Here is a 24,913-nt window from a genome sequence, read left to right on the forward strand (position 1 = left end):
ATCACTGCGCAGTAGCAGACACTACACAAACAGTGCACAAGACCTGGCAGCCTGTAACATAGCAACAGAAAATCACATGGATTAAACTGGAAAATGCACAACAAGCAGGACAGTCAGAGAAAGCAACCGAAAGTTCAGCTTTACAGTACACTGAAACCACATGCCAATGCATTCCCTCCTTTTTATTCTTCCCCACCTGATCTCACACTCGGCACAGCATTGCCACCATGCTGAGCATACTGGTTTGGGAAGTTTGGTCTAGAGAGAAGAGCGCCACCTACGGTAGATGTCTACAGACACCACTCGGCAATCGGGTTTTTCTTAGATCTCCCTTCCCAGTACTGAGCAGGCCCAGCCTTGCGTAGCTTCTGAGATCTGACAAGATCAGGTTCAGCTTTGCTGTCCGCAGTGGAGTGTATCCTTCCTTCTGCTCACTGCTTTCCAGGATAGGTTCCGGCTCCCCTGCGACCTAGTCCTAGTCCATAGATTCGTATTCATTTCATCATCACAAATACAAATCACAGGACTGTAGAGCAAGACTAACAGTTTTGCCTTTGCTGTCTTGATACTTTAGGAGAGCATTATACATCAATAAAAAATTATACTGTACAAGTAAATATCTCTGTGAGATTTTCCGGGGTATTCGTGCTTTCTTTGTGGTTACCAAGGCAACTTGTGTATGGCTCAGCTGACTGCTGTGTATTAGACACTCAGCTGTATATAGGTGACTTATGATATCATGATGCAGAGAGATCTATGAGACTTAGCGTGTATCTTGTTCCGTTAATTGCTATTACTTTGGCAACACTTACTCATTGGCCCCGCCAATAAAGCTCCTCGAATTTGAATTTGGATATTGGTTCTTTGCTTCGTTAAGGATCTGGTCATCTCTAAAAAAATATTCCAGGATAAACTAGAAAACTGGCAATAGACCCCACATAAGAGGCAGGGATTTCTAGGATAATTTGAGCTATCCAAATCTAGAAATAAAGGAACTGTTTAAAGGAAAGAAGCATGAGCATTAGATGTATTGTCTAAGGCAGATGTGAACACTAGATGCCCATTCATACTGTAAGAAATAAATCTGCAGCACTAACAATGTCACTGTCAACATCTTGTAGAGCAAATAGAATTATTGTTTCAAGACCAAGACCATTTGTAACTTGGTGCAGCATATCTAATCTGTACCTATGACTTATGACAAATGACATCTGCCTATAATAGTATTTACTTGGTGCAGACCTTAATGCAGAGCACTTCTGTTTTTTTGTCTGCGAAATGCAACTATCCTCATTTTGACAGTAGTACTTCAAAAGATGGCCCAGTTGAAGTCTGCTTTGAGAACATAACCATCGAAAAGAGACTCTCCAAACCACACCCCTTTTCCATTTTTTACCAGTCCCATAAATAACGTGGGGCAGCGTACAGTTTTCTAATGAGAAAGATTAGGCAGAAAAGGAGAAAAAGCTATTTACAAGCAGCTTTTTTAATACTGAGGGGGTTAGAACATGCCTTACAGACATTTGTATTTCACAATGTGACCTGAATATCCCTACTGGCCACATGATGTTTCTCCTTCTTAAAATAGCGCATCTGTCTATAATAGATTTCACCAATAGGGAAATGGGATACAACTTCCATGGCAGATAAATTATCCTAAGCTTTAACCATGTCATCTTAAAAGCCTTGTACAAATAGACACCGGCTGACATGCAACTATTTGTGTTGCTCCTAGTTTAGATCTTATTGCAAATAAATCTGGAAGTAGTGCAAATGGAGTTGGTAGAATTGATTGTGCAGGGCATTTGATTAGTTTTTTTTGTATGTCCTGAGATTTCTGGTCTTACAGTGGAGATTTAAGGTATGTATGAAAAATGATCCGTAGCTCTAATCATGTCATTTAAAAAAGCCCTCATAAAAATAGACAATGGCAGACATCCTGCTAAATTGCTTTGAGTTTGAAGGCAGATTTCTTGCTATGTGGTGAATGCATGTAAATCCAGTCTGCTGGTAACATAATTTATATTATGTAAAATTAGGCTACACTTTTGTCCATGTTATTATTGGGATGTATATCAAGGTGAGATTGTGTTCAACGTGTTTAGCATAGCTGATTGTGGAAGAATGACATATTTTCGCTTTTTGCATCTTTAGATGTACTGTCTGTGCACAGAACTCCAGTGCTGTAAGGCCAGAGCTAAAGGGTTAGGACAGTGTGATCTTTTTATTCTGTAAACTCACCTGAGAACGCTGTGGTTCATCTAACAAACGTACAGATTTGGATAGTTCCACATTTCTGGAACACAGCAAAATTTCATACTGTATATTATTGTATCATAGCAGACACTTCAGAGAACACAAATCTTACATTTGGGAAGTATTTTGTTTATAAGCTGTTTTATGCCCTTTGCTGCTTTTGTTTTCATCTTTCTTGCTCACCTGAACAGTTGTTGTGCCCTCATTTAGAGACTCAGCTGCAGGAAAAACCACAGTGATTTTGGACATCCTTGTGCAGGTTTTCAGCACTTACTAGCCAGGCCTTAGGAAACTCCTAACATCCTCCTTGGTCGATGAGGCTTCTAAACCACAGAGAAGGACACTTGTCCTGGTAGCTGTGTGCAGTGGTGTTCTGTGGAGTCACAGCTGTCCAGTGTCTGTAGTACTGTCCTCCAGTGGCTTTGGGCTGCAGGGCTAGCCTGGGTCACAGATCTCATCCACGGGCCAGGGCCATCATGTGAAGTGACAGAGAGAGGAAGGGAGCCTTCTGGGAGTGGAGGGAGACGAGAGGAAAATGTATTTTTAAACATCGGGCGCCCCAGGAAAAGCTGCTCTTGAAACCTCTTTGAGTATTAGAGAGGTTTGTTTTTAGACTTCACAGTTTTCGAAGAACATCTTAGCAAAACTGCAGCCTATTTGTCGATGACACAGATTATTTTAAATTAATTTGCAATAGGGTAGATGGAATTGATGGTATGTATTGCATAAGGCATTTTGATCAGAACCTTCTGGCCTTACAGTGGAGATCTAAGTAATAGTAAACAAAATGCCATTAATACATGCCAAACTAAAATGGATAAACACTTTTTCTAAACATTTAAGCTGATATTAAACATATTAAATATTGATTTCTACTTCATCTGTGCAGTTTGCACAAGAGCCTAAGACTTATGTAGTTAAACATAAACATGTTCTCTATGCTGCCAGTTATTTAATTTAGTCATTAATAAGTATTTGTTTCCCTGCATTGCAGAAAGAATAATCCCATCGCACATGGAGCTAAGGAGAGCCTCTCTTGTAAAGGCAGAAAAAGGCATCTTTGAGTCTCTTATCCTAGAAGTTGCTTTCACTGTTCATCAGGCGTGGATCTTTGCTGAACTCTTGTGACTAATTTTAGCTCTTGTTTTTGTACCGAAGTGTTGAATGTGAGGCAGGCAGCAGAAGGAGGTGGGCAGTGGCTGGTAATGAATTGTTAGCTCATGATGACACACTCGATGCCTAGTGAAAATGCAGTGGGAGTGAAGGCAGTTTTCTCTCGTTTTTTGAATGGCTCCTTTCTTTCATACCTAATGGAACTATAGGCTGATGATCTTTTTGAATGCCATGACAGTGGTGATGTAAGGTTAATTGTGCTCAGACTGATCCCATTGAGCAGGGTAGTTCATTATTTAACGGAAAAAAAGAGTAGCAAATAGACTGCTGAACACAATAACGCTAGCAAGACTGTGTGGGAACCAGTGTTTGCCCTCCTGTCTTAATAAAAGGGTGTTATAATTGACAAAAACATCAAAAACAAAATTTAATGTACATGTGAATTGAAAACTCAGTTTGTACCAAATGCCAGGATAATATTCTCCCTAGAGATTGTTTGTAACCCAGTTTTATTAATTTATTCTGTTCTACTAATTAAATCTATTTTGGACTATTGTACTGTAAATAAAACGATGGAGTAATGAATAAATGTGCACTCCTTTTGTCCTTTGTTAGTTATTTTTTATTTGTATTTTTAAGTTTTGTACATGGCATTTTCAGTGAGGGCTTGAAATATTCATGCATTTTGCTCTGTGGGTTTATAGTAATATATAAAGCTGCTATGAACAGAAGTGTAATCTAGCTTACATTTGGCATATCTCCTTTGCACCAGTAATTCAATCTCTGTTATCTTGACAACTTTTGTTTCACAAGACTTTTGACTGCAGCTTCTGTCCTCAGTCCTGAGCCAAACCTACTGATACTACTCAGTGCTGTTTATAGTACATCACGTTTGTGTGATTATTACCTGGCTTTTCATTTAAAATGGGTGTCTAGTGTCTTGATGACAACTGAGAAGAACAGAACAAACATACAGCACTACAGTCCACTCATATTATAGTTAAGACTGTCAAGACTTGGTGGCATGGTGGTGCAGTGGTTAGTTAGCATGGCTGCCGCGCAGCACAGGGGGAACTGGAGTGCTGTGTATATTCTCCCCTTGTTTGAGTGGGTATTCATTGGGTGCTCCAGTTGGCCCTCACAAGACTCTGGACCACAGTCCGAAGATCCTGGTGTGGTGGAGTGGTGTCCTGTCCAGCAGGTACCCTGCCTTTCTGCCCATTGCTTGCCAGGATAGGCTCCGGCTTCCCTGAGACCCTGAATTGGAAAAAGCAGTTGGAAAATTGATGGATTGTCCAGACTAAAGTAGAAAAAATCCCGGTCAGAAATAATTCTGCATGGACGTGTGTGGATTGGTTTGTGGTTACGCCCGCTTGCAGTGAAAGCTGTCCCCTTGATGGCTTCTCTTTCCTTCTCTAGAAGACTACCACAGACGACACGATGAAGGAGGGGAACTTGTTCAGGAGGAGGTTTTCTCTGTGTCCACCTACTACCACCCCACAGAAGATCGACCCACGCAAGCTGACCAGAAACCTCTCGTTTGGAGGAGACAATGACATCTACCCTCTCAGCCCAGGTGTCTTGTCAGGCTTCCTATACAAGCTGTGTATTGATCTATGAAAGATGTTTCTTTAAAACACATTGTAATTCTTTCCTGATATACCTTGAATGTACAGTACATGTGATTTGCTTATAACTTTGTTTTATGCGTAACACAAATAAACCCCATTCCTGATAGTAACCATACTCCCAGCTGTAACCCTAACACGTGCTATAAGGTTTACTGTGATGACTATTATATTTTACTGTGAGTATTTAAACCGTTTAAATTTTAACAGGTAACCGTATACCCGCTATTTTATTCCCGAGCAAAAATCTTCAAGGGGAACTTTAATGACATTACTGTAAGTTTCAGAAACAAAATAAATGAATTGGCAGTATCCCAAATTTTACAAATTCCGAATTAAGCACAACAGGAACTTTGTGAGAATACTGTATAGTCTCCCACGTTGTTGAGTTGTTGAAATTCACCCATCAATGCCGATTCTTTTTAACCCTTTCTAACCCTGAAATATAAAAATAGGCTTGCAGTTCCTCTTTAACCATCATGATCGTGCACTGGCTTCATGTCCTGACTGCAAGCAATAGCATCTTGTATCCCTATCTTGTCAGGATTAAGCAAGGCTGGGCCTGGTCACTCCTGACCTCTGAGAGAAACCAGGTTGTTATTGGAAGTGGTATTAGTGTATCAATAGGTGGCATCAGAACTTCTAAACCGCTGTGCTGTAGTAGGCTCTGCCCTTTAAATGAGACATTAAAAAAGTCCTAACAACTGGGTCATTATAATCCCATCTCACATTTTCATACAGAAGGGTAGTAAATTCAAGCTTGGACTTGCACAGTCTGGCATCTTTAAATTTTAATTGTTAATTTCTCACCTCTCCACTGGCTTTGCTGTGTAAAGTAGCTGCTGGTACATGCATGCCTGAAATGTTCCCTGCTACGGTACAGTATATGTAAAGTGCTTTGGTGTGCTTTGGTGTTTGGGATGAAAAGCTCTATACGAGTGAAATCTATTAAAAAAGCTATTAACTAAAATCTCTTTATTTGTGATCCTTTTGGAAAATTACCATATTGTTTATTCATCATTATTATTAACGGTAAGACAGCATTCAAACAAAACAAGGCCCTTCACTTTCATGTCCAGTTCTGTCCCCTCTTACGATTTTCTAGAAAACCAACTAAGTTTTCAGAACAAATAAATAACATTTCTGTTCCCAAAACACAGTGATTTAACACTGATATACTGTAAGGCATTCTTGGCTGACTTACTGTAATCCACCCAACCCCAGAAATAAGCTGCCTGAAACCCCAGTCAGCTATCTGCTTCTACTTGGGAGGGCCAGTCAGCCACTGACATACAGTAGCCCAGCCTCAAGCCAACAGTGTCTGGACATTCAACCTGCAACTTTTACCAGTCGCTCCTCTCAGAACCTCTGCCCTGCTCATTTCCGTAGAAGGATTATCTTCTTGTATGAAGGAAGCCTCAAGTAAACCTCATTGAGGTGAAGGTTGAAGAAGTGTGCTGGGAAAGTGCCCATAAATCAGTGCCCCACTATACTTTTTAGCTAATTGTTATATCAGCTCAAATTTATTTTAGATATATTGTTACTAAGAAGCTGCTTTAGTTAGAATAAATAAGGATGCCATTCAGCTTCCTGAGCAGAACTCATAAGAGAGAATCCTATTAAATTAATTTGAATCACCCACATAGCAACAAATACAGTATGGTTTAAAATAGGAGGTAAACGATATTGTTGATATACTGTACTGTAAGGTGCTCCTTTTATTACTTCACACCGGTACTGTTTGCAGTCGTCTCTATTGTAAATCCACCCTGGATGGTTATATAGCGAGAAATTAGATCTTATTTCATCTTTCCTTAGACTCAAGGAGACACAAGACATCCCATTGGATTTATTTTTCACGACTGCTTTGGCACTTTATTGGGACATCTAATTGCAAAGAGATGGCAAAACTGTTCTTCAACTGGCACGTCATGTTCGGCCTTAACAAGATCGCATAGAGCCAGAGACATGACAGAGAAGCAGCCGATATATAAGACATCTGACAGTGCAAACCATTGATCACACAGTGTTGAGCTTCAGCTGAACAAGGCGGCACAGTGAGAAGCCTACCACATAGCCTGTTCTGTGTTGCTGATTGTCATCAATTTGTTTTTCAGAGTTGTGGTTGGCTCCTTCACAGCACAATAATTTCTGTGATTGCCGGACTTTGTGTTCTGGGAAGAGAGTGTTGTGGACGGATGGGAATTTCTAGGGTTTTTCGTTGCTGCCATTGTTCTGTCTGGAAACTTAATTGCTAGGGAAGGATTGAGTTCTGCACAAAATCAAGGGTCACAACTCTGTTGTTATGTGGAAATTCTTTGCTTTGCCCTTCTTGATCTCTTTTATTCTCTGTGCAGGAAAAAAAGGGTTGTTGTGGCCCACTCATTTCTTCCTGTCTTTCTCTAAAGAGATTTCTGTGTGGCTTCATGGCAGGTAGCGATTCTGAGAGGAATGGTTTGCCGGTGCTGAGAGACGATGTCAGCCCCACTCAGACACCCAACAGCAAGGTAATACTCGTACTCCAATGCTTTGCTATTGTTTAATATTGATGACATACAGTATAATTCTTTTTTATTGCAACATCCAAAGGTGGACAATTTGTTTTCACTATATTTGAAAAGAAGCACCTTTCATTTGAACTTTGGCTAGCAGTCTGAGCCCAAACTACTTGAACAAGGTAAGATTGAAGGGTCCCAGATGCCTTTGTTGGTAGCCTGTCATTGTTGTGACAGCCGTCTTTCTATATCTCACAGAACAATGCCTTGCAGTGTATGTCACAGAATGGCTATAGTAAACACAGTGTTTACTATATCCATCCTTAATTCTTTTTTTCCATTTTTTAGACCAAATGTTTAGGTATTCTGTTGATAACTGAGAATTTTTTGAAGCTTTTCAATCAGTAGGAAAATGTATTTCCCACATCTGTAAATTAAAAAACTGCTGTGTCCAAATTTAGTAACAGTCCATTCAGGTAAGGGAAAATAAATTATTCTCATATTTCACTTATTATTTTGCAAATGTAGGAGTTGTTTTTTTTTTTGAAAGAGTGCATTGTGCAGTGGAAATAAGCTTTGAACATGGACTCATGGTTCAGCGGACACACCTTGGTACTTTTCAGGCAGTGTGACACTTTCCATGGGGAAAAAAAAAAGTCTTCCACTTGAAATTGCAGAAGCTCATCAACACTCTTCTCTCGTATAACTCACGCCTCCACAGAATGAGTAATAATGGTAATTACAGCAGCGCTGCCAGTGGTTCGGTAGGGTTGTCTTTGTGAAGCGTGTGCTCAGTCTTGATTACACAGCTCTTGAAAGCTGAAGTTGGGTTCATGAGCTTACCTGAGCCATCCGTGCGATTGAAAACGCCTCAAGTCTGAGTGGAGCACTCTCTCTCGCACGCTTCAGTGATGTTGACCTCATGCGGAGCACTCTTGTGCATTACTTGTTTAAGTTCCTTTTTCAAAATGTAGATGCCTGTGTACTGTAAACAAATGGAATGGAAGGGTTTTCGTGTTAAGGTGGCCCGGTGGCGCGGGGGTTAGCATTGCTACCTTGCCTTGCTGAGGCCCTACAGTCAGTTCTGGAGCAGGGGTGCTGCCTCTGGTGCTCCGGGTGCTCCCATTTCCTCCCACAGTCCAAAGACGTACTGGCAGGTTAATTGGCTCTGGCGTATGTCAGTCTGTGTGTGCCCTGCAATGGACTGGCATCCTGTCCAAGGTGTGGCTACACCATGTAAGGCCTTTTACCACAATGTATCCAATGCTGTTGTGACTACAACTGATATTTTGGATTGCTCTTAGGCTCCTATCATTCACAAGATATTTTATAGTTATTCTTACCCATCACCTAACTCTGTAATATAAGATACATTTGATAATGTTGTACAGTAGTTGCACTAGAAGCAATAGCTCCTCTCTCTTGTTTTGTCCTAAAATGATTAAGGGTAAATATACAGTATTAGATATATCTTTTGTCTATTTAAGTGTGAGAAGTACTGTATGTTAAAAAAGATGAAGGTGTAGAACAATCATGGTCTCAGGTCTCTGTTTTCCCCAAATGGAAAAGTTACTGGTTTATTCTCTTGTCCTCTTTGTTTCTCAGTGCTGCAAGAACCGAGACAACCATGCCATTTTTATCCCATGCCATTTCTTGAACTTTTTCAGTGTTTTATTAACTGAGGCTGTGAAGTAATGGGCGAGGTAAAGGTTGACTTTGAAATTAAGTGGTGAACTAGCGGGTGCTGAAGGTGGCTTGTGTACTTATAAACCAGCCTGGGGTGGACATCTCTGATGGAAGGGAGCTGCTGTAGGCTTGTTGGAAGTGTGAGGTGTCTGTGCAAAATGATCAATCCTTTCAGACTGTGAAGGCTGGCTCTGACAGCTGTCACTAGAGAAAAGGAAATTGAATTGGAATCCAGAGAGTAATCTCATCGGGGCAAAGGAAGGGAGAGTGTTCACAGGGGTCAGTGCGCTTGATCCTCTCCTGATACATGGTGCACATGGCTAATCAATGCCAAATTATCAGCTAACATTTGATCAGCAGAAAGATAAGCCCTGCGAATCAATATGAAGCCCTTTGCTCGGTCACAGTAAGACAATTCATTTAGAGAAAAATCTAGTTTTCTCTTTGTTCCTCCAAGGTAGGACATAGTATACTCAGGTGAAAATAAGAAAATGCTGCACCAGAATATCTTGATCTGAAAAGATTGCTGTGGTCTGCAGCAAAATCTCGAATTGAATCATGCATGTTTCTGAGTGCAATACAGAAATAAAGCAAAGCAGCCATGAAGGTGAAATACAAATGGGAAATCTTGCCTGGTTTGTGTTTCTGAGCATACATTTCAGGCTCCTTTTCCCCTAAAATGGAGGCTTGGTCATGATAGAGAAAGAAACGTCTTGCACAGAACTTTATTAGCAATAGCAACCCAATGGGCTGGTGAACAATCAATCTATAAATCTGAAGACACACACAACTTTGCAAACATTACAGTACTATGACAGTCTGACTAGAGTCAGAGTTTTAATTGTGAATTCTGGAAGAAGGAAGTCATTTGCTCTGTTTATACCCATTCTTGTTTGCTCTGCGGTTGACCCTGATGCCCTGGCCATATCCCGCCATCGATCAATTTTGCTGCATTGACTCTTGATGAATTAAAGCATCATATCCCCTTCCACATCCCTTTCCCTGCTTATGAGAAAAATGAATTATGCTGCCCAACCCTGCATACTTAACTGTGGAAGAACACCAGTTCTAATAACCACTGGAAAGCTGGACTATACAGTAGTTGAATAGCATTACAGAGGGGCAGGGTCATTTTGAGGCACTGTTGGGTGTTTAATTTCTGTAATATATCGTTTTAGGAAGCTCAGCAGTTGACACAAAATTACTCCGTTTTTACCTTAATTAATGTTTAAAGTACGCATTGCTGTCCTTCTTCCTCAAGCACACAGCAGCACATTTCCATGCGGCGCTCTTCGCAGTGTGAGGGATCTGCAGGTTTATGGCTGGAGCGCTCGGCTGGTGTGCTCAGCAGCCACAGTAGCTGCGTGTAGCTGTCTTGCATGTCAATGAGGAGAATCTTATGTCATAAGGCTGGATGCTGACCTTCCCAGCACACCTGCACCGATCCTTGTGTTTCCTGCAGGATTCTGAGCTCTTTTCTACTCCCTGACAGAGCACAAGCACTGGCGTTCTCTAGTATTTCCCCAGAGCAATGCAAAACAGCGCATCACACGGCAACGTGAAACAGGGTTAAGCAGCTCAGTTCCTAAATGACCAGAGCTCTTAAAACATTAGGGGAATTTCCATGTTAAAACTGATATGACCTAGATAAACATGGTGTGCTGTAGAGTGCAAAAAAAGAATAGTACTGTTCACAGTCCTTTGCATCAATTCATGTAACAAAGGCTTCACAGGTTTTATACTTAGTTATTAAGTCCCTCTAATTAAAGATTTAAAGCAGGCTAAAAGGTGCAGACCAGAAAATTCAAATTCAAAGGGCTTTATTGGTATGACTAATGAATTCCAGTGTTGCCAAAGCAAGTACAATTAATAATGCAACGTTTTCAGACATTAACGTACCTCACAGTCATCTGCTCTGCTCTCTTTTCTGCCTCTCTCACTGCCTCTCAGGCTGAGTCGAAGGTCTTCAATGGCCATGACAAGGAATGCACCTCCCCCACAGAGAGGCTGGCCAAGAAAGAGTCTCTGAAGGTAGGCACTCCTGAGGGCAGGGGGGCAGGCCAGACACAGAGACGGGACAGAGTGGAAAGGCTCTCAGACCAAGCCGAGAATCCTCATTTAGCCACAGACGCTAATGAAAAGGAGTTGCGATTGCAGATTCTATGGAGAGCCAGAAGAGGAAATCGCAACAACCAAGTGTTTGTGTAAAGAGGAGCTAGTTTATGCAGTCACTAATTTCCCATTTAAAGACCAGCATTTTCAAGGTGAATCTCCACCATCCTGCTGTAAGAATTGAAATCTGATTGTTAAGGACTGGCAGGAACATCAGCCTGATAGATAGTAATACGGAATAGCGTGAACAGTCTATCAAAATGTCAATATAATACATCAGCTTCATTTGGACTGGCATTTTACTGTACAGCACTGGATTTTTAACCCTGTGAAAACAACCCATCCATTGTAGGTTAAACTAATCTGGATTGATTTGTGTGGTAGTTTTGACTATGGCTCCACCTAGTGCCCGTACCATGGTATCATAGACATAGATACGCATTCTCAAAAGATTTCCCTGTGACAAGCCTATGGATAATGTGAACCTTAGCACATAAGAATTATTTGTGAATGAGGTCCTTGAAATGTCATCAGTATTAACTGCAGGACATTATACTGTAGTTCCTTTCAAAATGTGAAATCACATGTAAAAAAAGTGCTATACAGAAGGTATAAGGTATTGCTTATTGTGTACGTGGCAATTATGTAGTTTATTTTCTTTTTTTTATTTTGTTGTTTATAAATAACGATTAAACAAAATCATGGACAGAAAGCAAGCCCACCATTGTATTTTCAGCAATGCCCCCATGAGGTGAGACATGTCACACGACTTCTGTCCGGTCTGAGAATTTACTTCACAGATTGCCATATGATTCTTTTGAGACATTAGAAGATTTGTTTTTTCTTTTTCTGTCAATCTGTTGTAGGAGGTGTTTTACCAATATGGTTCTTGGGATGGTGTTACAGTGGGCAATCGACTTGAATATCATTAGGCAAACCCAAAACTGAGTGTTAAAGGTAGAGATGATTGATGATTTTGTACTGCAAGCTCCAGTATTTCATCAGTGGGATTACCTCCTGCTCCTGGATGGCTGTGATTACCATGGGGTTTATATGAAACAGAAAATCATGACAGGCTAATTAGCTGAGAGCAGTGATAATGTGGGCATTTCAAATCAATAACTGATTTAGTGTGGCGATTAGGAGCTCAGATGCAGTTTAATTCATTGTGGAGAACCAGGACTCGGTGTAGATCCTGCAGGTCAGGAGACTGCTGTCAGCTGTTTCAGCCCTTGTCCTGTGTTGGACCTGCAGGTCCAGAAGAAAAACTACAGACAAGAGAAGAAGAGGGCGGCGAAGGAACTGTTCAGCGCTCTGAAGGACCCCAGTGTTGTCATCATGGCCAGCTGGCTTAAGGTAGGAGAGTGGAGGCTTAAAGATTTACTCCTACTGACCACACAACACACCATACTGTAACCCTCCTCCTTTCATCACTGCCTTTCACCGCTGACCCAGATACTCTTATATCAAGGTGGGTGAATTATTATAAAGCAGTAAAGTGTTCAATATCCTTAGGATTCACAGAATGTTATGTTTATGAAAAATTTTGACTCATTCTCACAAGTAAAACCTGTCGGAATCCCAATTGGATAAAGATTTTGGTCATGTGAAGATGACGAGGACTTTACCTCAGACCGAAGTGAGGTTGCTAGAGGAGGACCACTGTTCTTCTTAGTCTATATCAACAGAGTAGGGTCTTGTCAGATTTGTAGAGGATAAAAGATAAAAGATAGATTGAGTTGCAAATACCATATCAGTAGTGCCAACAACAAAAAATCAGACATTGAAAGACAACTGGACTTAATGTAAAAAATGTAGGGTATTGCATACAGATGCGAGAATCTATATTTCCATTATCGAATAGGTGATAGCTTATGTTGTTTCACTTACTTCAAAGACTATTTCCTTATGTTACTCAATATACAGTACACATGTTCCCACTTGCACTGCTATGATTTCCAGATATTAGTTGAGGTCATGAATAAGAACTTCACAATTTAAAGTGTGCATGTTATGAATGTTTACCGTGGGTGGATGGTTTTATTGTTATTACATTAAAATCCATATTTAACAACAACGCAACTAGTAGCACACGGTGATCCATTAAATGTTTGGTAAAGAAAAGGGGTCAGCACCATCAGGAAGGTTGGGAACTGCTGCTCTGGAAGCAGTACAAAGTAGGCCAACCAGACTTGGTCTGGAGAGAATGCCATACTCATTCAGAGAAGATTTCACTGCAGAGCAGAAAATGAAAGGAGCTCTTCTGCTTGTCCCGCAGATCCGTGGCACACTGAAGAGCTGGACCAAGCTGTGGTGTGTGCTGAAGCCTGGAGTTCTCCTCATCTACAAGACCCCAAAGGTGGATCACTGGGTGGGGACAATTCTTCTCAATGCCTGCAAGATCATCGAGAGGCCCTCCAAGAAGGACGGCTTCTGCTTCAAACTCTACCACCCCCTGGACAAGTCCATCTGGGCCATGAAGGTGAGGCTGGAGGTGAAAGGACTGGGCGCTTTAGGAACCAACAGAAGTGTCAAGTCTTTGTACACTTGTGGCCTCTTTCATGCTCTTCTGTAAACTGTAATGTTTTCCACAAAACAATGTTCTTTTGCATAACAAAAGTATATGTGCTTCTGTCTGTTTCTGTGTGTCTGTTTGTTCTATCCCTGGGGCCTCTTGCTGGTCAGTACATCGTTGATGTTTGAAATATAGAGCATTGGACAGTATAAAAATAAGTGCTAGATTTTTATTAGTCTAACAATGTCTTATAATTACCGTGTAAGGTTACAAGGAGTAGTTTTTTTCTGGCAGTAATACTGAGCAGTGACTTCTATGTCTTCTATTGCAGGGTCCCAGAGGAGAGAATGTGGGTTCCATCACCCAGCCCCTCCCCAGCAGCTACCTGATCTTCAGAGCTGTGTCAGAGTCTGACGGTGAGCCAGTCTCCGTTTTATTTTAATCCTTATCTCTGCGCTTCATCAAAAGCTACTTTGGAAGCAGTGGGGGTTTTATTACTGCCAGTGTGTGTGGCGGAGTCGAGGTGTAGCTTATAACAAGCAGTGTGGAAATTCTGGTTCTGTATGAGTGTGCGACTGTGTGTTGGATTACCGTGTCTGTGCTTGCTTACGAGGGGAGCAGTGTGACGCAAGCGCTGACTGTATCCCCCCCCCCCCCCCGCGCATCTGCGTGCCGTGCTGTGCAGGTCGCTGCTGGATGGATGCTCTAGAGTTGGCCCTGAGCTGCTCCAGTCTCTACCAGCTCACCGCTTCCAAAGCCAGCCGTGATGGGGACCTGAGCTTCTCCTCCGAGTCTTCCCACATCCTCGGCCTGCTGCAGTCTTCCACCCTGTACGAACACGAGCTCTTCCAGTAAGTGGAGCCCTGCCTGAGCCCGACAGACACCGACTCCCTGTATAGTTCTGATTCAAGCCAGATCTCTTGAAGCACAATAGCTGGTTACTTCAAAGAAAGAGAACGAATATAAGAAAGCTTGTAAACAAGACTTGTTTCAGGCCTCATCATAAATGACAGAATACAGCCATTTCATGAAGGATACCAGTGCGCTGTGTAGCGACATGGCTGTTGTAAAAACATGTCACCTATTTTCAGTTCTGAATGCACTGGTCTTAGTTTCTACTTGTGACCTCAGGCCCCAAGTAATTGATCACCTTGAAGTTATTTATCCCTGGGCTCACTTCATTAGTGTTTTGATTATTTTTAATGCAAAACTATCAAACCTGTGCAAACCTGCCTGAAGTATCACACCTTTTAAAACAATAAACCTTCCATGTCATTGAACTGCTTACAGCACAACTATCTTTTTGCAACTTCTACTGTAGATTAGGTTTTACTAGTGCGTTGTATAATTTTAGAACCCTTTCATTTACACTTGGCACTTTTCAGTTTATATCACAGGCCAGTTGATTTGTGTATCTTAAGCACCTCTATTTCCTGTAAAATGTCTAGAGTGGGTTTCGTTTGTATTGAGTTAATTCATAATGAATAGCAGCACAAATAGCGGAATTCAGTGTATTTGACATTTACTGTGCTCAATTAATAGGCATTAGATAATAGTTCATCCTTCACTGGTCTTTTGCTTGTGCAGTATTAGAAAAACGTTGTTGTCAGTTTTAGTTTCAGCCAGTCTAATGTGTGTCCGTTTAAAAAAAGTAAAATTTTATTATTTTAAATTTACAGTACCACAATAATGTTGTTGTCTGATCAGGATTTATAACTTTCTCTTTTGTTTTTAGACCTGCATTTGAAGAGTGCAGTTCTTTTAATTACCAAGTGAAACAAACGGTCTTAGGCAAGTGACAGACTGACAGTTGTTTACAGACAGTGATAGTGTTCAGTTGTTTTTTATGTGGTAATACAAAGAGTTAACCAATTTAATAGTCAAATCAGAAGGTTCTTTGATTGTAATAAATGTTTCAATCTTGGCAAATATATCCTGCCATTCTAAATTGAGGTTAATAATAATCTGTCTAGTTTATTTACTAAATACCTTAGTGTCATATACTGAAATATACATATAAATAACTGAAAGACAATAACACATTATAAATGTAAGTAAAACATCTCCTTCATATTTTTCCCTTATCTTTAACCTGTAAGATTTGCTGTGTTATTCCTGTAGCTTGTGTGCGTGATATGACTGCTACTCAGATTGGTCTTCCAGAAATACAGCAGTCACCCAGCTCTGTAACAGAGCTGCTCTGTTATCAGCTACGTACGACTGCAGTCCACCCAGCCATTGGCTCCTGCTCTCAGCTGTCATGTGGTACACATTAAAGCAGGAAGGGCTGGGAATGTGGACTGTACACAAGTAACAGCCTTTCACACACAAAAGAGGCTGAGAGAAGGAAAATGGCTATGGTATCCTTGCTCTTCTAAATATTATATCACAAATAATACATGAAAAGAAATTCCCTCCTTTTGGTGTTCCTGCTTTTCATATAAGCTTTTGTCAGACTGCTGTTGGAATTAGTATTGTTTCTGAGGTAAGAATTGACAGTTATCAGTGATGCATGAGATTTTTGTTTGTTCTGGCGACAAAGCTGTGAAGCAGTATGTGCTGGCATGTTTGTTGTTTTTTTTTTAAATGCAAGGCATACAGTATATCAGATTCATGGCTGATATTGTTCAGATCAGGAGCTTCAACATGTTTTTAAAAAACTGGCTTTCTTGAAAAACAGACAGCACAAAGCATTTCTGTTGTGGTGTACACAACAAAGCAGGTGACAAAACGTGCTGGATTTGAACATGCCCTTTCCTGTGAAGGTAATTACAGGTTGTAGTGACAGCTTTTGTATCTACTAAAATATTTAAAGGACGACAGTAACAAAGATTTCAGGGTTGAATGATATGGTTGGTTAGGGTATGGTAAAAAAAAATTTGATTTACAGCGTGAAATGGAACATCTAGTACTGTACATGTGACCTTGGGAGAATTGATATTTAACATTTGAAGGAGATTTGATTCTTTTCTTTACTGTGCTCAGCTGAGATTGCCTCTAGACCTTTCTTTGCTATTTTGTCAAATTTGAACACATTTGTTACTTTTCATGCGGAGGGATAAGAAAGGAAGCGACATGGAGAATTCTTAGGAAACCTTTGTTAGGACATGCAATTAATGCACCTGTTGTCACCACTAAATAAATGATCTGCAAACACTCACATATAACATACAATTTTATTTTATTTTTGAGCAATTAATTCATCTGATTTCTTATTAATACAATTTGATAGCTTTATATATATAGTGAAGTGACTTGTAAATTTTGCTGTGCATTAATGTAATTTGTATTTCAGATCAAAAGATTAATATGAGGCAGAAGCATAAAACCACAGATTTTTTTTCTTGCTATTATTTTGCATGCACGTTTAGCTACATTAGAACAATGCGAATTGTTGTGGTCAATACCCCACTTCAGGTGAGCGTAAGTATTGGGACAAATGGCTGATAGGTGTTTCCAGTTATTTGGGTGTTCCATGTCCATTAGTTGTGAAAACTTATAAGTGCTGTGAATGTATAGCCCTGGTCCCAGTCTTTGGAGTTGACTATTTGGGTCTGCTTCTCTGATGGAAAAGCAAGGAATTGTGAAGAGGAGAGTAAAGAAAATTACAATTAAAACAAAGTTTTATGAGATGAAGATTAATCTTTATTAAAGTGATGTAAAGGCAAAAGAGCAGAGAAAGAGAGGACAACTCACTACCTCATCTGTGAAGCTTGGTGGAGGTAGTGTCATGGCTTGGGCAGAAAAATGCCTCCAAACCTGCTGGACAGCAGTTCACCCTGCAGCAAGGAAAGACATACAGTACACTGAACCAAGGAGTTCACCAGAATGAAGTGGAAACCTGAACTGACCAAGTCAAAATTCCTGATTTGAAACCTATTAAATATGCATTTTACTTGTTGAACAGGAACCTAATGTGAGAAAACCCCACAAACAAGCAACAGCTGTAAGTGGGAGCAGTTAAGGCCTGGCAAAGCATGTTAATGGAAAATATCAAGAGTTTTGTGATGTCGATGGGTCACAGACGTGAAGCAGTCATTGCATGCGACCAAATACTAATGTTACATTAGGTTAATTTACTTTGTTTTAATTTGTGCCCACACTTATTCTGAACTGAATCTGGGGGAGATTTAACACAAAAACATTTTTGTTCTAACATGGTTTAACATGTATGCACTAGAATATCCAGAAATAAAAGCTGATGTTCTGTATTTTTACTGTACTTTTTCAGGTTTTACCTTTATATATATTAATTCACAAGCTTTCACAAGCAGTAGGTTATCTCTTGTGTATTGCATACAACTATATAATTATTGGTTATGCTATTGAATTTATTTTAAAAAAGGATAACAATTGCATAAAGCCTAGCAACATTTCTGCTATAGATGGAAAAAGACATCTATGAAACCTAAAATTATGATTAAGTTATGAAGGTAGTAATTGATTATGAATGGCTTTAATGATGTCTTCAGGATTGTGTCATGGTTAATAAAGAGAGTACTGGATGATGGTGTTGTTGCTTAAACCTTTATTGTACTGTGGGGTGTGTTCTGACAGGTACATGATGTAATAATGCTTTGGTCAGTATAATCGTAGAGTTCCAACTGAAGCTAGAAATACAGCTGGTTCTAAAAGTACAGTACAGTGCTTTGCAGATACAGAGCATGTTTTTTTTCTAATCCTAATAGTGATCATGAGTATAAACAAACATTTTAAGGTGTGGAAGGAGATTTTTGTCAGAACTGACTTTATGAGTGAACGTATTTGGTTTTGCCATATGTAAAGTTACTTAGGGAGAGAAAAGTACTGTATTTGGAGCAGATCAGCTCCTGATGCGGTTGTTTTCTCAACAGGTAGGATCCAACTGAGTTAAAATCCTGTTCTTCTACCATCACTGGCCACAGTTGGAGAATCTGCCGAGGCATCTGAAAGACAGATGAGACATGACAGGACACAAGTTCTCTAAAGGCCGCCCTTGCTCATGCTGATGAATTATTGAGGGAATTGCAAGCTGAAATGCAGACACAGATTAGAAATGCCAGACGACAACCTGTGTACTTTCTGCACCAAGATGGTGTTTCACGTATTTGTTTGCTTTTTACTTTTGAAAGGTTGAATGAGTCAATGCTGGAAAATCACCACATGGAGAACGATGGCTATTCTGACAAGTCAGAGAGGGAGGCTCACGAGGAGTCAGACACTGGGGCTAATGAGAATGGGCAGAGGCTGACGGAAGAGAGTGACACAGACCAGTCAGACACGCTGGGAGACCTGTCCCCCGGCCTTCAGGCCACTGCTTATGTTGAACAGCCCCAGGAGGAGATGGCAGAGGTAAACCGAATAATGATAATGCCCATGTTTGTTTATGTAGTTTTGTATAACTAGATTATAGTAGTACTATATTAGTAGCAGTAGATATTTACAAAAAACTGTAGTGATTATTTACCATAAAACTAGTGGTTTTGACTTTGATGACATATTTTATTGTCAAATCTATCCGTTCTTTCCTGTTAACTTTCACTTTAACATATCAGACAAAAAATATACCGGGAGGCATTACAAATGCACAAATACTATTATTTCCCATTTGTTACATTTTAATATCTCTTCGTATAAATGCCCTTTTTGTAAATATACTGTAAACTGTGTTTAGAAAAGAAAAGCCAACTACAAAAGTCTCCCAGTGAAATAAAGTGGGCCGAGACTCGGGGGACCCTGCAGCCCTCCGGGATTAGGTGGAGCTCTGCCAGGCTCTGCTGACAGACTGTGCTGCCCCTTCTCTCGTGCAGGCAGGGGAGGCCTCCCAGACCGAGACTGTTTCGGAGGAGCACAAGGGCCTGATCTGGACCCTCCTGAAGCAGCTGCGCCCCGGGATGGACCTGTCCCGTGTCGTCCTGCCCACATTCATTCTGGAGCCCCGCTCCTTCCTGGACAAGCTTTCCGACTACTACTACCACGCCGACTTCCTGTCCCAGTAAGCACTCCAGCTCTCCCCCTGCCCTGGACCCATGCCAGATCTGCAAATGTTTGTAACCTCTGGGACAGGACAGTTCTATTTCGCTGTTGATATATAAAACCACTCTGAGGTTTCCCAGATGTCCTGGAAGGCTTGTGCTCAATGTTCTCATTCTGGCTCGGCTCTTAATTACCACGTTGTGCTCACTATTAGTTAACTGAACCAGTTGAACAGGTTTTACCAGTTCTCTGATGTTGGTGATTTAAAGAGACCCATCAAGTGCGCTGGAGTGGCCTGCAAGGTCCTGCGGGATTTGATTTCTTTCGGGACACCTATAGGTCACTGTCTTTTAAACTACCCTACATTTTTACAGTAACATCGTTCAAAAACTAAATGTGCGTCACACCTTACACGTAGTGCGACGCACATTTAGTTTTAAGGCCTGTTAATCTATCTGACTACTAAGGATAGTCAGATAGATTAACAGGCCTGATGTCTCCTTCCCTCAGAGCTGTCACAGAAGAGAGCCCCTACTGTAGGATGAAGCAGGTCCTGCGGTGGTATCTGTCTGGCTTTTATAAGAAGCCAAAGGTAAGATCCAGAACCAAATGTACCTTGGAATCCCTGCAGTTTTCAAGATTATATCCTCACTATGTTGTGTCATTAACTGGGCTTCCTAACATCAGATTTCTTTTATTAAAGTATTAAAGCATGCAGAACATTTCGTATTCTGTGAGGAAATAAATTGATGAAAAGGAACAAGTAAAGGTTTATTCCATGCTGTAAAGAAAAGAAAAGGGACACAATGTTTTGGCTGTGGAGCAACACTTGAAGGTACCACACCAGAAGAAAGCTCCACAGCTGTAACATTGTCTCTCCTTTCTTTTATTTTCAGCATGGAATAAACTTTACTTGTTCACTTGCAGCTAACGCAGCTACCTACTTGGAAATAAAACGATGCCTTGTAAAAAGCCAGACATAAAGATTTTAAGCAAATCTTATTCTTATGGATAGGGGCTGTTAACAGCCACTTCAGTCGTTTTATAGTATTGATTTACTATATACTTATTGATTTATAAATATTTATTGGCTTTGAATGTGCCTTCTCTTAAGAGCGAACCATTTTGCCGGTGGACTTATTCTAAGGCTCAGTCTAAGGTCCTATTACGAATTGCAGTTTCATGCAGTATAACCCTTTAACAGGTTTGTCTTCCATTCATTGTAAAGAGGGGAAGAGGCATGAGGTGCTACACTTGAATTCCTTGTTTCAGATTTCATCTTCACATCCTGAGTTCATGTAGTTATCTGTACTGATTCAGATTAAGTTAAGAAGCCCTTTTGTCCAAACGCACTAGGTGAAACAGGCTTTCCCCTGTTTGACTAGTCCAGTCCAGCAGAATTCACACTTAACACCCATTGTCACCCTTCTCTCCAGTTACCTTGTTCACTGTTAAATGAACAGGAGTTACAGGAGCAGGTTACAGATTATTGCAGGGCAGATACACAGACATACACACACTCACACCTTGGGCTGATTAACTTGACTATGTCTTTAGAGGGAGGAAACCAGAGCAACTGGAGGAAAGCCATGCAAACACAGGGAGAATATACAAACTCCATGCAGATAGCACCGCAGGTCTGGAACTGAACCCAGGGCACTGGCCTGCAAGACAGCAATGCTGACCACTCTTCTTTTAAACATGACATCTTTAAAAGCTTTCACATCTGTAGTCCCTGAGACTTCGCCAGCTCTCACGGGTCTTTGCTCTCTGTGCACGACAGGGACTGAAGAAGCCGTACAACCCCATTCTCGGGGAGACATTCCGCTGCTGCTGGCTCCACCCCCAGACCAACAGCTGCACCTTCTATATTGCAGAACAGGTGAGACGTCCCCCTGAATGTACAAAAAGCTGAGTTAAGTCTCTAGATACTTTTGAATTCTCATGTTGTGTGACTGTTCATACAGTATATAATATGTATGACATATAATATGGAAGAGGTATCGTAAATAAAGTAGTTTTACTGGCACACCAGCCCAGAGGTGATGGGCAGCAGATCTGCTTCCTGCAGAAGGAAAGACTGTAACGGTAAAAAGGGAGAGGTAGTGGGAACTAACCAGTACAGATTAGAAAGCAGCGAGTCATGGAAGGTGTCTTTCAGTGATGCCCAGCGTGTAGTGCAGTAAAACTAGCAGGCATCTCATGTTGTGCTGGGATGAAGGCGGCTTTGAGTTCTGGTTCATCTCAGCTTATTTCCCAGTTGATTTCCCTGGACCCTCCAAAGAAGACCAAAGAAGATAAGCTGATTTAAATGTACGTTGCTTTATGATAAATAGTTGCCCGTGAGAATTTTGTTGTGCAGGTTGTCCTTCAACCCTCTCTCTGTCCTATCTCATAACTGTAAAAATACTTGTATTGTTCCACAAAACAGTAGGCAGCGTTTTTTAATGTTCCGTCTAGGTTTCCCATCACCCCCCAGTGTCCGCCTTCTACGTCTGCAACAAGAAGGACGGGTTCTGCATCAACGGAAGCATCCTGGCGAAATCCAAGTTCTATGGTACGGTGTGCCTCTTCTTCTTCCCCTCCTCATGGCAGAGGAGAAGGCGGTGGTGTAACACCTTGTTGCTGTTGTTTCTCCAGGCAACTCTTTGTCTGCCATCCTGGATGGGAAGGCCAGGCTTGTGTTCCTCGCCCGCGATGAGGAATACGTCATCACCATGCCCTACGCACACTGCAAAGGTGCGCCGCCACGTCGCCATTAGGGGCTGCAGTCCTGCGGCTTTCGTGTAGCTGTCGTCCTTTTTTTATAAAACACTTCCTGCAGTGCTTCTGCATTCGCACAGACTACTGTACAGATGAATGATCACAAATTGAGCAAGTAAAAGTGGTTCTACAGTAGAATAATACAGCAATAATAAAAGCAACAAAAATGATGCAATAAAGGAGGGGTGTCCTACTCTCAAGCATTGAACCTGCTCTAAGGGCATTTGTTCAGGAATATTCAGAACACTGCTGTTCCTTTTAGAGAACATTCTGCATTTTAATCAGTTGCATTTGGAAGCAACAACAACTGTGGGATCTGAAGTACCAAATCTACCATTATTGTTATTGTTAAAAGACGGGTGAACAAACTACCAACTAAAATGAGACACCCAGGAAACTACCATGTCTTTACATTCCAGAATCCAAAAGGCCAAAATGCCTAATTCTATCCCAGGAAGGAGCAGTAATCATATTCCGGAATCAGTACATTCAAAAACAATAGTCTCATCATCCTCTGCTTTTTATTTTCTATTTTCAGGTATTTTATACGGCACAATGACAATGGAACTAGGAGGGAAAATAACTATTGATTGTGAGAAAACCAAGTATATAGCGGAACTGGAATTTAAACTAAAGGTACGGATTTTATTCACAATTCGCACACTGTGGGCTGTTCTGTAGTAACTGTAAGGAACTGGTGCTTTTTCAGGTCTCCTATTATGAGGTATAGCATTATTATCACATAGCAGCAGAGAGCAGTAACTGAGCTACTGTACCTAATTTTTCTACCTCATCCGTACCTTTAGTCAAAACAAAACTAATGCTAAAACAACATCAAACCAGTCCTTTTTTATTATGATTGTGGCAGTTAATGCTGTTAATCATTAGATAATTGCTTGCACCACAGTACAATACTGTGCAAGCATTTGTGCATGACATTTTGGATTCTGTACCTCAGAAAGATTATATCTTTAGGGCTAATTTCAATGCCATGCTTTTGAATAAAAGTTTTTGTTAAGAAAAAAAAGACAAACCATGAGCACTGTGCTTTCTCCTAGCCTTTCCTCGGCAGTTCCAGCAGTGTGAACCAGATTTCAGGAAAGATTCGCGTAGGTGAAGATGTGCTGGCCACTATTGACGGACACTGGGTACGACAAAGCAAAGATGAAAACTGCTCACGTCAAAACAAAATGGCAGATCATGGAAAGGTTGCACGCCTATGAGTGGACACGGATCTGGGCATCAGGTTTTGGCTAATGCTGTTCACCCTCACATTTCTTGAGCACCAGGTTCACAAGTGTTTAGCTTGACATTATTTTTTGCTCCAGTAAGTGACTGTGCACCCTTTACTAGTGTGCACTGCGAGTGAAACAACAGTGTCTCCATGGTCCACATTAAAAGAGGAGGAAAGGAGCAAAACAGAGAAGGCTTAATTACTGCTGCCATTTTCTCTCATGTGTGTAATCAGAACCATCAAGGCTGACTCTTAAAACACCTGGTTTATGAACCTGTTTTGCGCATTCATGTGATTTAACTCTTAAGGGATTTAAGGTGGGGGGCAGCATGGTAGCGCCCAATTCAGCTGTGGACCTGGGGAGCTACAGTATCTGCTTTGAATTGATACTGTATGTTTTCCCCACGTTCGCCTGGTTTTCTTTCTCCATGTGCTCTGGTTCCTTCCCTCAATCCAAAGACATAGTGTACTGGAAAGGGGAAACAATGGCCCTGGTGTTTTTGAGTCTGGGTCTACCCTGTGATGGACTGGCATCCCACCCAGGGTGTGCCCAGCCTTGCACTCGTTGCTTGCCAGAATAGGCTCTAGGCCCAAGCTTCCCCTCGACCCTGATTGGATGAAATGGTTAGAAAATGGATCGTTCTGTTCTGTTTATTTGCCATATGCACAAGTGCGATGAAATCCCGATTTGCATGCATGTTCCAGTACCAAGACGTTAAGCACAGATGGGTGGGTTTAAGCTGTGAAGGTGCTTGCATGCTTGCGGTGAGCTCACACATGTACGTGGGGTGTTTTGATTCTCTTCCTCCCGGGGCCCACTTTAGGACGGGGAGGTGTTCCTGCACGAGAAGAAGACAGGCCACCACGAGGTGTTCTGGAACCCCAGCCCTGAGGTGCGCAGGCAGCGCCTCAAGAGACAGGTGGTCCAGCTGGACCAGCAGGGAGAGTTTGAGTCCGAGAGGTATGGTCGGCCCGCTTAGCAAGCACACGCCTTTTGAATGCAGTGCTGGGGTTTTTCTTGTTTAAATAACAATATAATACATTAGCCCTGCAAACCTCAGTGTAAATGAGGAATACTTTGGCCCACTAAAGGTAGTTTCCCAGTATCCTTTAATTTACCTAAAGGTATTCAGGTGCAGTTATTTGGCACTATTTT

General features: G+C 41.2%; 1 protein-coding gene across 5 annotated transcripts in view; it reads left to right on the forward strand.

The window, feature by feature from the left end:
* osbpl5 (oxysterol binding protein-like 5) overlaps positions 1-24,913 on the forward strand; it is a 77,955-nt gene that overhangs the window by 47,961 nt on the left and 5,081 nt on the right. For 3 of the 5 annotated variants that reach the window (XM_088934695.1, XM_088934697.1, XM_088934696.1), the window contains 16 exons: positions 4,789-4,945; positions 7,431-7,504; positions 11,129-11,209; positions 12,545-12,646; positions 13,569-13,772; positions 14,137-14,221; positions 14,491-14,656; positions 18,917-19,136; positions 19,595-19,779; positions 20,271-20,352; positions 21,544-21,642; positions 22,221-22,317; positions 22,401-22,499; positions 23,062-23,159; positions 23,582-23,671; positions 24,582-24,718. In XM_088934695.1, the coding sequence (XP_088790821.1) occupies positions 4,789-4,945; positions 7,431-7,504; positions 11,129-11,209; positions 12,545-12,646; positions 13,569-13,772; positions 14,137-14,221; positions 14,491-14,656; positions 18,917-19,136; positions 19,595-19,779; positions 20,271-20,352; positions 21,544-21,642; positions 22,221-22,317; positions 22,401-22,499; positions 23,062-23,159; positions 23,582-23,671; positions 24,582-24,718 (1,976 nt within the window). Of the gene's footprint in view, positions 1-1,724; positions 1,862-4,788; positions 4,946-7,430; positions 7,505-11,128; positions 11,210-12,544; positions 12,647-13,568; positions 13,773-14,136; positions 14,222-14,490; positions 14,657-18,916; positions 19,137-19,594; positions 19,780-20,270; positions 20,353-21,543; positions 21,643-22,220; positions 22,318-22,400; positions 22,500-23,061; positions 23,160-23,581; positions 23,672-24,581; positions 24,719-24,913 lie in introns of those variants that run through there. The other 2 variants (XM_088934698.1, XM_088934700.1) reach the window with 2 other exon arrangements.

Source organism: Atractosteus spatula, chromosome 16 (assembly GCF_055471065.1).
Source record: "Atractosteus spatula isolate fAtrSpa1 chromosome 16, fAtrSpa1.hap1, whole genome shotgun sequence".
Lineage (NCBI taxonomy): Eukaryota > Metazoa > Chordata > Actinopteri > Semionotiformes > Lepisosteidae > Atractosteus > Atractosteus spatula.